General features: G+C 32.0%; 1 protein-coding gene across 5 annotated transcripts in view; it reads right to left on the reverse strand.

The window, feature by feature from the left end:
* Positions 1-14,323, reverse strand: part of LOC138707491 (F-BAR domain only protein 2) — an 84,578-nt gene that overhangs the window by 16,588 nt on the left and 53,667 nt on the right. For all 5 annotated transcript variants that reach the window (XM_069836986.1, XM_069836991.1, XM_069836988.1 and 2 more), the window contains 4 exons: positions 11,188-11,287; positions 9,641-9,777; positions 1,904-2,037; positions 340-413 (listed from right to left, as the gene is read on the reverse strand). In XM_069836986.1, coding sequence (XP_069693087.1) covers positions 340-413; positions 1,904-2,037; positions 9,641-9,777; positions 11,188-11,287 — 445 coding nt within the window. The remainder of the gene's footprint in view (positions 1-339; positions 414-1,903; positions 2,038-9,640; positions 9,778-11,187; positions 11,288-14,323) is intronic.

Consider the following 14,323-nt stretch of genomic DNA (forward strand, 5'->3'; position numbering starts at 1 on the left):
TGAAACATATGCAACAATAAAATTATTTGAGAAAGATAATGTGGCATACAGGCAAGCATTTCCACATTTTTCATGAAATGAAAAGATTGTTTTCACTGTATTTCTCAAGATATTATAATGTTGCAGCCTGTAATGGATGCAAATTGCCATGGCGAGCAAAAGCAAGCAGGCAGCAGCTGAAAAACAGTAACATAATAGGAAAATTATGGTGCTTTTTAGTACAATTTTACTCAAATAAGTTTCCATATGCATTAACATGACACACTACAGCTGTGCCTATGCAACTCTAATGTTAAACCTATAATCTCATTTAATCCGTAACATCAAAATGTGACTTACCCTCCAAGCTGTTGAGACACCGACTGTGATCTCTTCATATGATGATCAGAATCTGCATTGGAACCCCTTCTTCCCTGAAATTAAATTTTTCTTTAGTGTACAATATATATAGGTATAGCGTAGCTTCAATTATTGTTATTAATTCGTTCAAGCAACAACAATTATCGAAACAACTACAATCCAGTCTTATAGTGATAATGTCTAGCCACATATTAACATTCTTCCTTTAGATTCCATTTTTCTACAAAATTATATATGACAATATCGTCCCTTAACACTACTACATTGATTTCATTTAATGAAGACTATTATATCCATTAAATTTCTTAAAGAAATTCAACAGGAAAGCTTAATAAATGCTGTAAATTTAAATAAGCATATTTCAATGGGTCACCATGTTGTTTATCAACTTTAATATTGAAATTAACACATAACATGTGTCTTAAATATATACATTACTGGTACAAGGGCAGAAGAACTACAAAATGAACACTTGGGCACGTCAATAGATGCTCGAGATTAATTGACTGCCAGTCATCCAAGAGAAATTTAGCAGTAAATAATTTGGCAAAAACTACGATTATTAAAATCTCGATGCAAATCGAATTTAATACTATTAGAAGCAAACTACAGTTAGCAGAAATGACGACAGTCTACAAATATCATTGTATTATAAATATGAATGTGTTCTGTTCATAATATGACATGGAAAATATGCTTCTAAATAAGATATTGAAATAAAGATTAGGCCTACATTACTATTCCAAAGAGGAAATGTAATTCAAAATACTTTAAGGGGGGAGGTACATCATTGGCCTGCATAAATTTAGTGAAAGTCATTTTTTTATACCTCAGCTACTATAAAAGCTAAATGAACAAAACTTGCCATGCATAATATACATACATTGCAGTTAAAAAAGCTACTCAAAATATTATATTAGCTAATAATTATCTGTAAAAATAATATCAAATTTGCGTAATTTTTTTACAACTGTAAAGCATTTACGTAATAAAATATACAATTAATTAAATATCTGCATGATTCTTTTACTGGAATGTTTTAAAGACCTATACCAACAAGTCTAGAATCTTTTATCTATTTCTTCAGGAAATATTTTTTTCTTATTAAAAATTAAAAAAAAAAATGTAATATTGAAGATAACGATTAAGAAAAAAAAAAAAATTTCTTGAAGGAACAGGTAAAAGATCAGACTATGTTGTTGATGTAGGTCTTTTAAAACCTTCCAGTAAAAGAATCACGCAGATTTTTAATTAATTGTATATTTTATTATGTAAATGCTTATGGTTGTAAAAAATAATTATACAAATTTGATATTATTTTTACAGGTAATTATAAGCTATTTTAATATTCTGAATAGTGTTTTATGACGTGTAATGTATGTATATTAAGCATGGAAAGTTTTGTTCATTTAGCTTTTATACTAGCTAAGATATAAAAATAATGAATTTCACCAAATTTTTGCAGGCCAATGGTTTAACTCGCCCTTTAAACAATTTATTTAACAAAAACAAAACAATGTTTTCTGCAATACATTCAACTTACAGTGACCATAGCTACTGGAGATAGGGATAAATTTTCGACTGTTGCTCTTAATTCATCAACACTGGCACTCATTGGGGCAGAGCCGTTACTCAATGGCTTAATCTCCACATGAATCTTCCTTTCTCGTTCATCATCTGTAATCAGGGTTGATAAAAAAAACCTTTTTATTTAAAAATTAAATAAAAACTTTTTTTTTTTTTTTTATACCAGTTTCAATCAGTGTCATGAAACAGTGCGATTTTAAAATAAGTTGTCGTTAATTAATGCAAAGTTCTTGGCAATAAAGCCATTAACTCTTTTGGGCTGGACATTGCTGAAGGTGATTCTAATTCATTTCTTCTTGAAGAATGCACAATAGACAAACTGGTGAAAAAAAATTTCGATTTTGTTCAAATGTTTTGCCAAGCAGTCATGCCCTGTGAGTAATCGAAAGGATGCAATCGCACTTTTCCCTGAACACTCAGGAATTATATTTTAGGAATAAAAATATATATATTACTTTCACGTGTTAACTTTAACTAAATTGAAAATATCTTAGTTGACTAGTTTCGGCTTGGAAACCATATTCAGAACTGCGTGTTCTTGCGTCTTCCAATGTCTTTGCTCCCAGTAGGGGTGCGTTTGTGTTTTGTAGTTTGGAGTCAAATAGTATGTGTGTGTTCTGAAATTCAGTTGTCTTTTGAGGATTTGTTGTGGGTGTGTTTTTGTATATTTCCTATTGTTCTAGTGTATTTAGTTTCTGGTTTTTTGGTTGGATATGTGGAATTTCCATGCCTGTGTCTATGTTGATGCAGATATGGTTGGCATTTGTGATGTGTTCTGCATATGTGCAAGTGTTGTGTGATTTGGTTATGGCTGTGATGTTTTCTTTGTAACGTATTTGAAATGTCTGTCCACTGTAGAAGTCCTTGCATCTATTGCTTTGTATATACCTGTGAGGTTGTATTTGTTTGATTGTGTCGTTCGTGTGTTGAGATGGTTTTGTAGAGTGTTCTGTATGCGATGTTATAGTTTAATTTCTTGAATGAAGATGCGATCTTGTGTGTGTTTTTGTTTTTGTATGTTAGTGTGATGTATTTTTTGTGTTCTTGTGTTTGTGTTGTGTTCCTATGTTTCTTGTAATTATGTTTTGTCTTTTTTATTATGTTGCCTATTTTGTTGGGGTTGCATCCATTTTCTTGCGCTATGTATATGATGGTATTTATTTCTTCTTTGTAGTCTTGCTAGTTCATTGGTATGTTGAGTAGTCTGTGTACCATGGCTCGAAATGCAGCATGTTTGTGTTGTATTGGGTGATTGGATGTGTTGTGTGTGTGTGATTGTTGTGGGTTTCTGTAGATTTTGAAGGTATGTTTGTTATCTACTTTTGTTATTGTGATGTTGAGGAAATTTATGGATTTTTTGTTTTCGATTTCTAATTTGTATTGTCTACGTGTCTGTGCAAATATATGATGATGTCTGCGTATTTGTTGTTGTCTTTGTTTAGTATGTATATCTGCTCTATACTGTGTATGAATATTTCTGCTAATATGCTGGAAATGGGTGATCCCATAGGCAAGCCTTCGGTTTGGGTGTAATATTTGCTTTTGTATGAGAAGTAGTTGTTTTTTATGGTGACTGTAATGTAGATGATTTCTTCAATGTGTTCTTGTGGTATGTTGTTATTGTTGATCATCCCTTCTAGTATCTGTAGTTTGGTAATTACAAGAAACATAGCAACACAACACAAACACAAGAATACAAAAAATACATCACACTAACATACAGAAACAAAAACACACACAAGATCGCATCTCCATTCAAGAAATTAAACTATTACATCGCATACAGAACTCAAAACACTCAACAAAAGCATCTCAACAAAAAAACAACACAAACAAACAAATACAACCTCACAGGTACATAAAAACTCACATGCAATAGCTGCAACAACTTCTACATCAGACAGACAGGCAGATCATTTCAAACACGTTGCAAAGAAAACATCACAGCCATAACCAAATCACACAATACTTTCATACACGTATAACATATCACAAACGCCAACCACACCTACAGCAACATAGACACAGACATGGAAATTCTACATATCCAACCGAAAAAAAAAAAAAAAAAAACAGAAACTAAACACACCAGAACAATACGGAATATACAGATACACAAAAATACACTCACAACAAATCCTCAACAGACAACTGAATTTCAGAACACACACTATTTGACTCCACACTACACAACATAAACGCACCACCATCGAGGGCGAAGACACTGGAAGACCCAAAGACCATGCAGTTCTGAACATGGCTCCCAAGCCGAAACTAGCCAACTAAGGTATTTTCAAACTTAGTTCAAGTTAGCACGTGAAAGCCATATACATATTTTTTTCCTAAGTGATACGTTAAAAATTGTGTAATCAAGAAGTATACTTATATTTTGTTGTACACTGAGACTCTCTCATCTGTTATTATTTGAAATTTCGTGAAAATGGTAATGATATTGTATCTTAATATCTTCAGTTGATTAATCTTTTAATATTGAAAATGATTAAGTTTACATAGGGTTTTTAGAATATAAAACATGTTTTATACTACGTAGGGTTGACAGATGGGTATTGTAGAAATTAGGGAAATTCCCAATTTTTTTAAAAGAAAAATTCGAGAAAATGGAATTCTAGACTTTTTAAATTTATTGTGCAGTTTATTAAACTAAATAATGTTATTCATAAAATTAATATCCTAGTAACTGGCAAAAAAAAAAAAAAAATTATGAAACAATGTTGAGTTTCATAAAAAAAAGAGTATTTTCCCATTTACCTCAGTTTGATTGCTTATATTTCTCTGAAGATCCAGCATCTATTAACAGTGAGAAATCATTTTTTACAACATTATATAAAATATGCTTGACAGTCCAGCTTCGAATTGGCACAAACTTGCAATTCTGATTTCATTAAAAGAGTGGAGCATCTGTTCCTGCTGTTTGACCATTTATGGTTCACTGTGAGTTTCAGAGTCATTATTCCGTGCGAGCACAAGCCAATTATACACATCTTCTCGTCTCTTTAAATGAACATAAGTGCTTCCTTTTTCAATGGAGGATCCTCATTATCAGAATTTTGCTTCCCTAAATATTTAGACAGCATAATTAAAAGAGCAATTACTATTACTTGGACGACACAACAGAAACACAAAAACACGACAAAGACATATTTCCAATCCAAGTGAATATCCAGATTTCTGGTTTCGTATGATGTCACCATCGAGTATCGATTATTGAGTGATTGGTCATGATCGAGTGACTACTTGTATCTTAAAAGAAGCTGACTGACTTGTATGTGTTTTTCGTGCACTCAACAACCAAAATGTTTTATGTAGTAGAAGTGGTGTTTGGTGGTTTAATGACTCAGTGGTACAACAGAAAAAATTGGGACTCTGTGGTGTACTTTTCAACTTTCATTTTATAGCTAAGTTTTTCATTTTGCAATTTTAAGCTAAGTTTGTAGAAAAGTAAACTAAAAAAAAAAGCTAGAATATTTTATAAAAGAATCTTAAAAATATTTTCAGTAGATTTTCTATAAATAAAATAAAATAAAATAAAATAAAACATGCCTATATGCAGATACCAGTATTCAAATTGTTTGTTCTGTACAACCTATATAAATTCGTTATTTATAATAGATTAATATTTGTTTGGAAAAAGTAAAAGTTTGGCTCCATAAAGTCGGAAGCACCACTGTAAATTCATAAACTGGATTTTATATTGTTACAATTCATAAACTGGATTTTATATTGTTACAATTAGGATGAAATAATTCAGGAACAGGAAGGGTGTATTACTGACGATAATAATTATTATAAAAATATATTTTATGTTCTGACAAAGGAATGGTTAAGAATTATAAGGAAAGCCAAGAAAGTCTTGTACAAGAAAATGAGATCATAATTCTTGAGAATGATAATACCATAACTGAAGTTCTTGAGAAAAATAGTAATTAAAAATCTGAAAAGATATCAGTTAAAGAGAAATGGCGAAGATATAAATTAAAACTTTACTGACAACATGGTAACAAATTTATTTCTGCGACTTAATTTGAGGCTCCTGCAATGAAACAAATAGCTCTAAATGCGTGTGGTAGTGTAGTGTCAATTTTAATGAGCAAGATAGGAAAAAGTATTCACAGAGCTTACTGGGATCTTGGATCACTTAAGTTACAAATGCAGTACCTGAATAACTTAGTGGAGGAAAATGATAAAAAGTGTAAGAATAAAATCAAGTACCTCACAAAGGAAAACAAGCAGAAAGTGTTATCTTATCAAGGACAATGATAACACCCAAGTACTGTACATATGGAAATTTTCCTCAATATTGCATAGATTTTTGTGAGAAATAACATAAAAAGGATGAACATCATGTACGTTACTGAAAAGGAGGGAAGAGGAAACCATGAATCTGGTACAAAGAACTGGAGGAGAGTAAGAAAACACATTCTCTTCTGTCTCATTACAAAAGAGAGACTGTCCTGCAGATTACTTGCCTAACTGCTGATCTGGACATTAACATAATGAATGATTTGTATTAAAAAGAGAGTCGCATAGAAGGAAGGGTACTCAAGAAAATATAATAGTCTCAGTAAATATTCTCAACAGAAATTAATCTAACACTCTATAGGTCCTGAAATGTTATGTGTAATAATACTTCAAATTTTTACATCTTTCTCAAGAAGAAATGAAGGACGAAATTCTGAAAAGAAAACAGATGGTTCATATTACAGGAAGAGAAATGTCAAGGGACCTCAAAAATTTACAGAAAGAAAAGGAAAGAAATGATGAAAGTGTGTCAGTCGAATTTGATTTGTAAGCTGTGTTTAGTTGCCCAAAGGCAATCTATTACAAAAGAAGACTCAGTTTATAATCTTACTGTTCTTGATATAGGAAACATCAAGACTGCAGACTGCTACATGTGAAACGACATGACAGGAAAATGAGATTTGATAGAAGTGGCATCATGTACTGAAGTTCTTGAAAGATCAAGCACATAGAAAGGTATAACCAGAATATCAACATGAGTACTGTCTCTGCATGTAATGAGTGTTGGACATTGTAAGGATTACACAGTGTTTCTTTGAGGCTGGACACTTGCAAATGGAGGTGGACTCTGTGCACAACAATATAGAGAAAAAAAAATGGAAGCATGTGAATGTATTCGATCTTGCAGGAAAAATAAATGTAGTAAAGATTGGTAAAACCTAATTGGCAGATTTCACCCAGCTCCAGAAGAGAATGATAAAGAATAGGAAAATTTCAGAAAATGGAGATACAATAAGCTAGCTGACAGATTTATTAATACTCCCTTCAACCTCAAGAATTATAACAATGAATGCAAGAAAATTCTAGAAATAGCTTCCGAAAACAGATTTAGCTGTAAAACCATCAAAAACTTAGTAAAACAAAAGAAAAAACGAAGCAAAACAAATTACTAAAAACACCACATCATAAGCTGTCACAGAAAACATATAAAAATAACAAAATTTGGCATACAATGACATATAATAAAACCATTTCCAACAAACTAAATAACTTTTCAGCAAAGAAGGTATTAATTAATACAGCTTTTAAAACCAATAAGTTGAACAATATCATAAACAATAAGTCTTAGTTTTAGATGGATACATATTCGTAAACATACACTTCAATACATTTTAAACTTGATTTTAACATGTAAGTTTTTAGATTAATTTTTTTTGTCATTACATATTATTGTAATCTTGACTTCTTTCAAACATGGACAATATGTCATATGAAATATGCTTAATGTAATTATTTTCGTGTTATTTATGTATTTAAATTGTTAACCTGTTTCACGTTCAAACTTAGGAGCTGAAGATGCTTGAAGTGGAGAAAAAATGTTTGTCAATATAAATAAGTTAAAATAAAATACTTTGAAATGGATAAGCCAAAGATGGAAATATTAATTACATAAGTTTACTACTTGGCTTATCGGAACCATAATGTCTATAAAATTGGCTTAATACGGTTTGGATACAATATTGGAAACATGACTCTGACATGATATTCTTCATTAACTCCTACTAAGAGCAAGGGTTGAGTTACATAATCGTAAAAAATAATTTTTAATTGTAATTAAATTATTATGCACATAAATAATTTCTACGAAAAACAGGAAAGCAGAGAACTACTGCTACATATTTTCACTCATCAAATTCTCTTATGTGAGAAACTGAAATTTTACTTTATTTTTTAAATAAAAACTCGTTCATTGTTTGGTAAAAATGATTATATATCATGTACATCATTCATGGTTGAATTTTATTATCATTACTGAATGTAAACACAATCTATTCAGTAGTTTAGCAGAAATTGCCCTACCAGTATGCTGGAAATAACTTCTTCAGTATCAAGTAGATACACTATGAACATACAGTACTTATGGCTTTTAAGGAACCCAGAGGTTCGCTGCCGCCCTCACATAAGCCTGCAATCGGTGCCTATCCTGTGCAAGATTAATCCAGTCTCTATCATCATATCCCACTTCCTTCAAATGAATTTTAATATTATCCTCCCATCTACGTCTCGGCCTCCCCAAAGGTCTTTTTCCCCCCAGTTTTCCAACTAACACTCTATATGTATTTCTGGATTTGTCCATATGTGTTACATATCCTGCCCATCTCAAACGTCTGGATTTAATGTTCCTAATTATGTCAGCTGAAGAAAACAATGTGTGCAGTTATACGTTGTGTAACTTTCTCCATTCTCCTGCAACTTCATCCCTCTTAGGTCCAAATATTTTCCTGAAAGCCTTATCCTCAAACACCCTTAATCTCTGTTCCTCTCTCAAAATGAGAGTCCAATTTTCACAACCATACAGAACAACCTGTAATACAACTATTTTATAAATTCTAAGTTTCTGATTATTTATGGCAGACTATATGACACAAGCTTCTGAACCAAATAATAATACGCACTTTCCATATTTATTCTGCATTTAATTTCCTCCTGAGGGTCATTTATATTTGTTACTGTTGCTCCAAAATATTTCAATTTTTCCACCTCTTCGAAGGATACACTTTTATATTTCCATTTTGTACAATATTCTGGTCACAAGACATAATCATATACTTTGTCTTTTCGGGATTTACTTCAAAACCTATCACTTTACTGGCTTCAAGTAAAATTTCCATTTTCCCTAATTGTTTGTGGATTTTCTCCTAACATAGTCACGTCATAGCAGCTGATGTAACCCGTTCAATTCCAAACCCTTTCTGTTATCCTGAACTTTCCTAATGGCATATTCTATAGCGAAGTTAAAAAGTAAAAGTGATGTGCATCTCCTTTAGACTGTAGTAAATTGGAAAAGCATGTGACAGAAACTGGCCTATACGGACTCTGCTGTATGTTTCACTAAGACACACTTTAATTAATCGAACTAGTTTCTTCAGAATACCAACTTCTCTAATTAGTCATATGCCTTTTTAAATCTATGAATAACTGATGTATTGTACTCTTACACTGCCATTTTTTCTCCAATATCTGTCGAATACAAAAAATCTGATCAATAGTCGATCTATTATACCTAAAACCACACTGATCATCCCCAATAAACATGAACATACAGTAGTTCCAAAAAATTCTCGAAACTGTCTCATCACAATAATTTATGTTCATTCTTCTTACAATGAAGTAAAAATTAAAATATTGAAACATTTTCTTCTCTAAAGCATACCTGAGTCTGTATCAGAACTGGAGTAAAAGCTGCCTTTATCATTCTCCCACAGGTCAACTTTAGGGCGGATACAGTAACCCTCTTCGTCTACTTCTGGAGTTGGTGTTTCAGACTTACGACTGTCATCTTTGTCTTCCCTAGTAATGTCAGAAATTAATTAATATTATGTTCACTTTTATTACATTACTAAATTTTACTATAAATAATATTAATAGAACCAATACAATTGGGCATATTCTGCAATGACATACTGTATGTAGCCACGTATATCTTAGCAAATTCCAACTCCTCCTTTGTTTTGCAGCACAGGGTTGAACTTGTCTCTAAACCTAATTTTGGTGAGATGAATTGAAATCTGCTCACCATTTTTTCGTATCTCGTACAGCTTTTTTGGCATGTGAGAAAGTTTATTTTAAATATTTACAATTTCTAAGTACTAAGTACACTTTAAAATGCGCGAAACACTGCAAACCTTGATAAAATCTGAATTGTATGGATACAATAGTTAAAGTGAATTACGAAATTTCAAACATGTCTTACAAAATTATTTTCACCTCCACTTTTTTTTAAAACAAATGCTGAATTGTTAAGCATTTGTGTCCCTGATAATGGTTATCTCTTATTAAACACCAATAGTCATCGGCCATCATTGAGATATCCCATTGACTCTGCTATAGATGAAAGAACCCCATTATGCCACTGTCTTAGATTTTCTGAGGAAGTTTTACACACAATATATGGAGCAAAATTTTTGTCCTGATCTCTTAATTTCATTTTAAAATGAGCCAGATACAAACTCTTGATCAATGGGGTAATGTTCCTTTTTTGTTGCTTTTTCACACAACACCCATGTACATAACAATTGTTCGGATTATCCATACAGCCTCTTCAAATATACAACTCAAACTAACATTTTTTCCACATACAAAATTCACAACATAATACATGTTTAAAAGAGAACCAATGGCACGAGATTTAAAAAATGCGAACCCGAGGACCGGAAATATATATGAGAACTTACCCTGAATTCAAAAATATGACAACCTGAAAACAGAGATAGACAGTGGTAAAACATGATGTCAAATGATTTGACATGTTTACCATGCTACAAGTCTGAGGTGCGGTGATTTTAATACCATAACGGCAAACTCTCAATTTTGTGTTAAATACACAATTGTGCATAATCTGTAGGTGATAGTCTGGTATTCTTTTGCGAAATCAGACTGTTCCATTATACTTTTATGACATAAAATGTTTTGTGTGGCAAAATTGTCGCAGGCTTGTGTTATATATTCTAATTCGGATTTCATTCGTAATAAATATGAGACATATAAATAACAATACAACCATATTTGTAATTAAAAATAATTCTGACCAATGCTGATATTAGTAAGTGGCATGTTCCAATGAACTACATGGCAAAGAAATATATAATAAATATACGCAAATTTGAATGCCCATGCAATTTTAGATCACTAGATTTAATCTCACCATTATGCAGTCAAAATATTTCCTGGTAATATGCATTTAAATGTCAATAAACTTACACATCCGACTTATCCTCCTTATTACTTGTATTGTCTGAACCATCCTTCTTCTTTTTTGCTTTCTTTTCTTTGCGTTTCTCTCTTCTACTTCTTAGAAACCCTGAAAATTTAGAAGCCCGATTAGATAAATTCCTTCTGGAGGAGTTTACAAGAATGATTTGAATCAAAGCTTAAGTTTTAAAACATCCCTTACTGTAAGTTAATGTCTGCAATCAAAGGCTATGCATAATGTTCAGAATCTTTTTGCCAGTTTTTTCTAGGTAAATTCTATATACGCAATTATAAGATTGAGTTCTATATATAAGTAATGAATACGGCATGACCACAAAATTAAAAAAAAAACTCTCAGTACCACAGTAAGAGATATCATTTAGCAAATTATCTGCAGGTTTTATATGATTATCACAACAAGAATTTACTGTGAACTAAAATTCAAAGCATGTAAAAAAAATTGAACAAAACATAAATGGAAATTGCTTCTACACATACCGTCATTTCTGGGGTTGGGAGTACTGAATAATGTTAATATATAATATGGTATTTAAGCCAAGACAGGAGTAGAAACATAACGGAAATTGTAGGAGTAACTTTGTATCTACAGCCAGTATATTACTGACATATATTTTGGACACAATCAAATCATTCAAAAAACTTTTGAATTTTGGTATAATAAAATTTTACAAGGCTTATATTAAGTAGCTTTAGATTATCTTTGCCTACAATTCCCGTAAACTACCTAAAAGCTACTAGTGCATGTGCTTGGAAACCAACAGCAAGTGGTGATCAGTAGGAAAATTAAAATGCAGACAAATGCAAGTAGAGCATAATGAGAATTTAAACTCAACACAATAAATGCAGTGATAAATATCTTGTAAGAAAAAGGACAGTAGTGAAAGGGTTAGTGAAAGTTTCATATTCCACTGACTCCATTATTAACACTAAAGTCCAGATAACAAATTGATTTATATTAATTAATTAATTTTATTTCATTTCCTGTACACATTACAATCACAAAAGTTTTTTGTAATACTACAATTTTCTGTTTATTCCTAATCATATACAGTATATAAAAGTAATTTCGTTTTTCACTTTGTCAGTGAACCACACAGCAAGTTATGTAAATAGGAAATTAAATTCCCTTTTTGCCTCTCTTGCTACTCCTTTACACAGAAAATATTCTGGCAACTACCTCGTACTCTTAACATTTAAATGCAATTTGCTAGGTCTTATGCATTTCCCATTCATTGTTTATTTGAAATTTATCAGAACAAATCCGCATTTGAGCGAACTTTTTCCCAGAAATTATTCGAAGCATAATTTACATCAACTAAAATTCAGGTTTCCAATTTTGTTTTAACACATGCTTCCTCACAACTAAAAATGTGAATACAATTTTAACACTGTGCCTGAAAACACATTTCAAGTAACATACATGAGAAAATACAAATACTGTGGTTATAACAAAAAAAAAAGTAAAATTCGTGTGTGGACACATTAATTTCATATATAATGCAACACTGTTATGAACGCTGACAATCCAGTTGCTAGTAATTACAATAGTTTATTTATTTGAACGTGATCATGTGATTTATTACATTTAGGTAACGGAATAATTCAAGCAATTTTCATTCTATTCCATTCAATTATATGAGCTGAAACAAGAAAAATAAAACCTTCAATAACCCTTTCCAGGTACCATACCCTTTATCACTTATTCCATGAGCAACACTCAGCATTGACATTTGAATGGAATAAACAAGATCTTACTTTTATGAGTAATGGCTGATAGCCTCATTGGGATCGCAAGCTATCACTATTACTGTGTTAAGAGTAGACCTCTTTATCCCTTCCAAGTCAATCTGATTGGAGTGGCTCGTGAACCATTTGCGTGGAAAGCCTAGCAATTCTCTGGTAGTGCCCAATCGGCCAGATTGTTTCGGTAGTTGAGGAGGGCGTTTACAGCCAAGCAAGTGCACCAAGTGAGAGCGAGCAGGAAACATGAGACACCTGTAGTCCAAGATGAGAGACTAGAATAGGGAGACCGAGTCGGAGATTCCCCTGTTTTCCACGCATTTGGTCAGCAAGAAAAAGGAAACAAAACAATAAAAGGTCAGTTCTTAGGATACAGTAAAATAAAGATATCATACCCTTGGGCTCAGACACCAATATAGAACCCCAACATAAAACACACAGAGTAACCCAGTAAGTAGAGAGATTGCAATACATCCCGCCAACATTGGAACCAATTCATGTGTAAAGAGTAAGGTAAGCCATATTGGATGGGGTTTCGTGAAGTAAAGGAGAGTGCCTTGGTAAGATCTGAAGAGGAAGAAACATGGCTGTGTGAACACTTCAGGTGTCAACAAAGTAGAAAACATCCTATTGATTGCCGCACGGTGAATCTCTTCCCATGTTGCAGAGCTGGTCGGTCTGCTCGTGTCGGAGGAAGACGTAAACATCTGCTAAGAAAAAGACATGACAGGAGAAAGCAGATGCAGACATCAGTTGTTTTCTACCATCTAATATTTCCTTTTTCCCAAAATATGTTACATTTGTTATTGTGTCATCAATACCTACACCATGCTCTTTTAGTAATTTTTGAACACAGTACTTGTCATATTTACAAATAACTACAATAATTTATATATGTACACTACATGGTGATAAAATTTTCTTTTACACTTCCAATATTTATTGCACGAGCAATATTTTTTCTTTTGCAAGACGACAGAACAACTATATTAGTCCTAGGACAAGAATGCAATTGCAAGTACATCAACCTAATCACATTTTGTTTATTTATATACAAGAAAAAATAAGACGCTGTTCTAAAACCAAACTGATAGTCTTATGATGCCAGAATATTAACAATTACCACAGTTCTAAAATAATAGTAACTAACTTATATGTACCTTCAAAAGTGCATATAACAAACTTTTTTATTCCATAAGGCAAATTTATGTTAGAAAATTGGAGTTTGTCCATAAATTTTCTTGTACAACAAATCAAGAATAGTTAGGATGGAAGTTATAGAAAAACTATGCACTAATTTATTCGCAGCAATTCGAAATCCCGTACAAACTTAAGAAATCTCACAAATTTAAAAAATATCCTAATAACAGTTATGATTTTATAC

The sequence above is a fragment of the Periplaneta americana genome, chromosome 10, assembly GCF_040183065.1.
Source record: "Periplaneta americana isolate PAMFEO1 chromosome 10, P.americana_PAMFEO1_priV1, whole genome shotgun sequence".
Lineage (NCBI taxonomy): Eukaryota > Metazoa > Arthropoda > Insecta > Blattodea > Blattidae > Periplaneta > Periplaneta americana.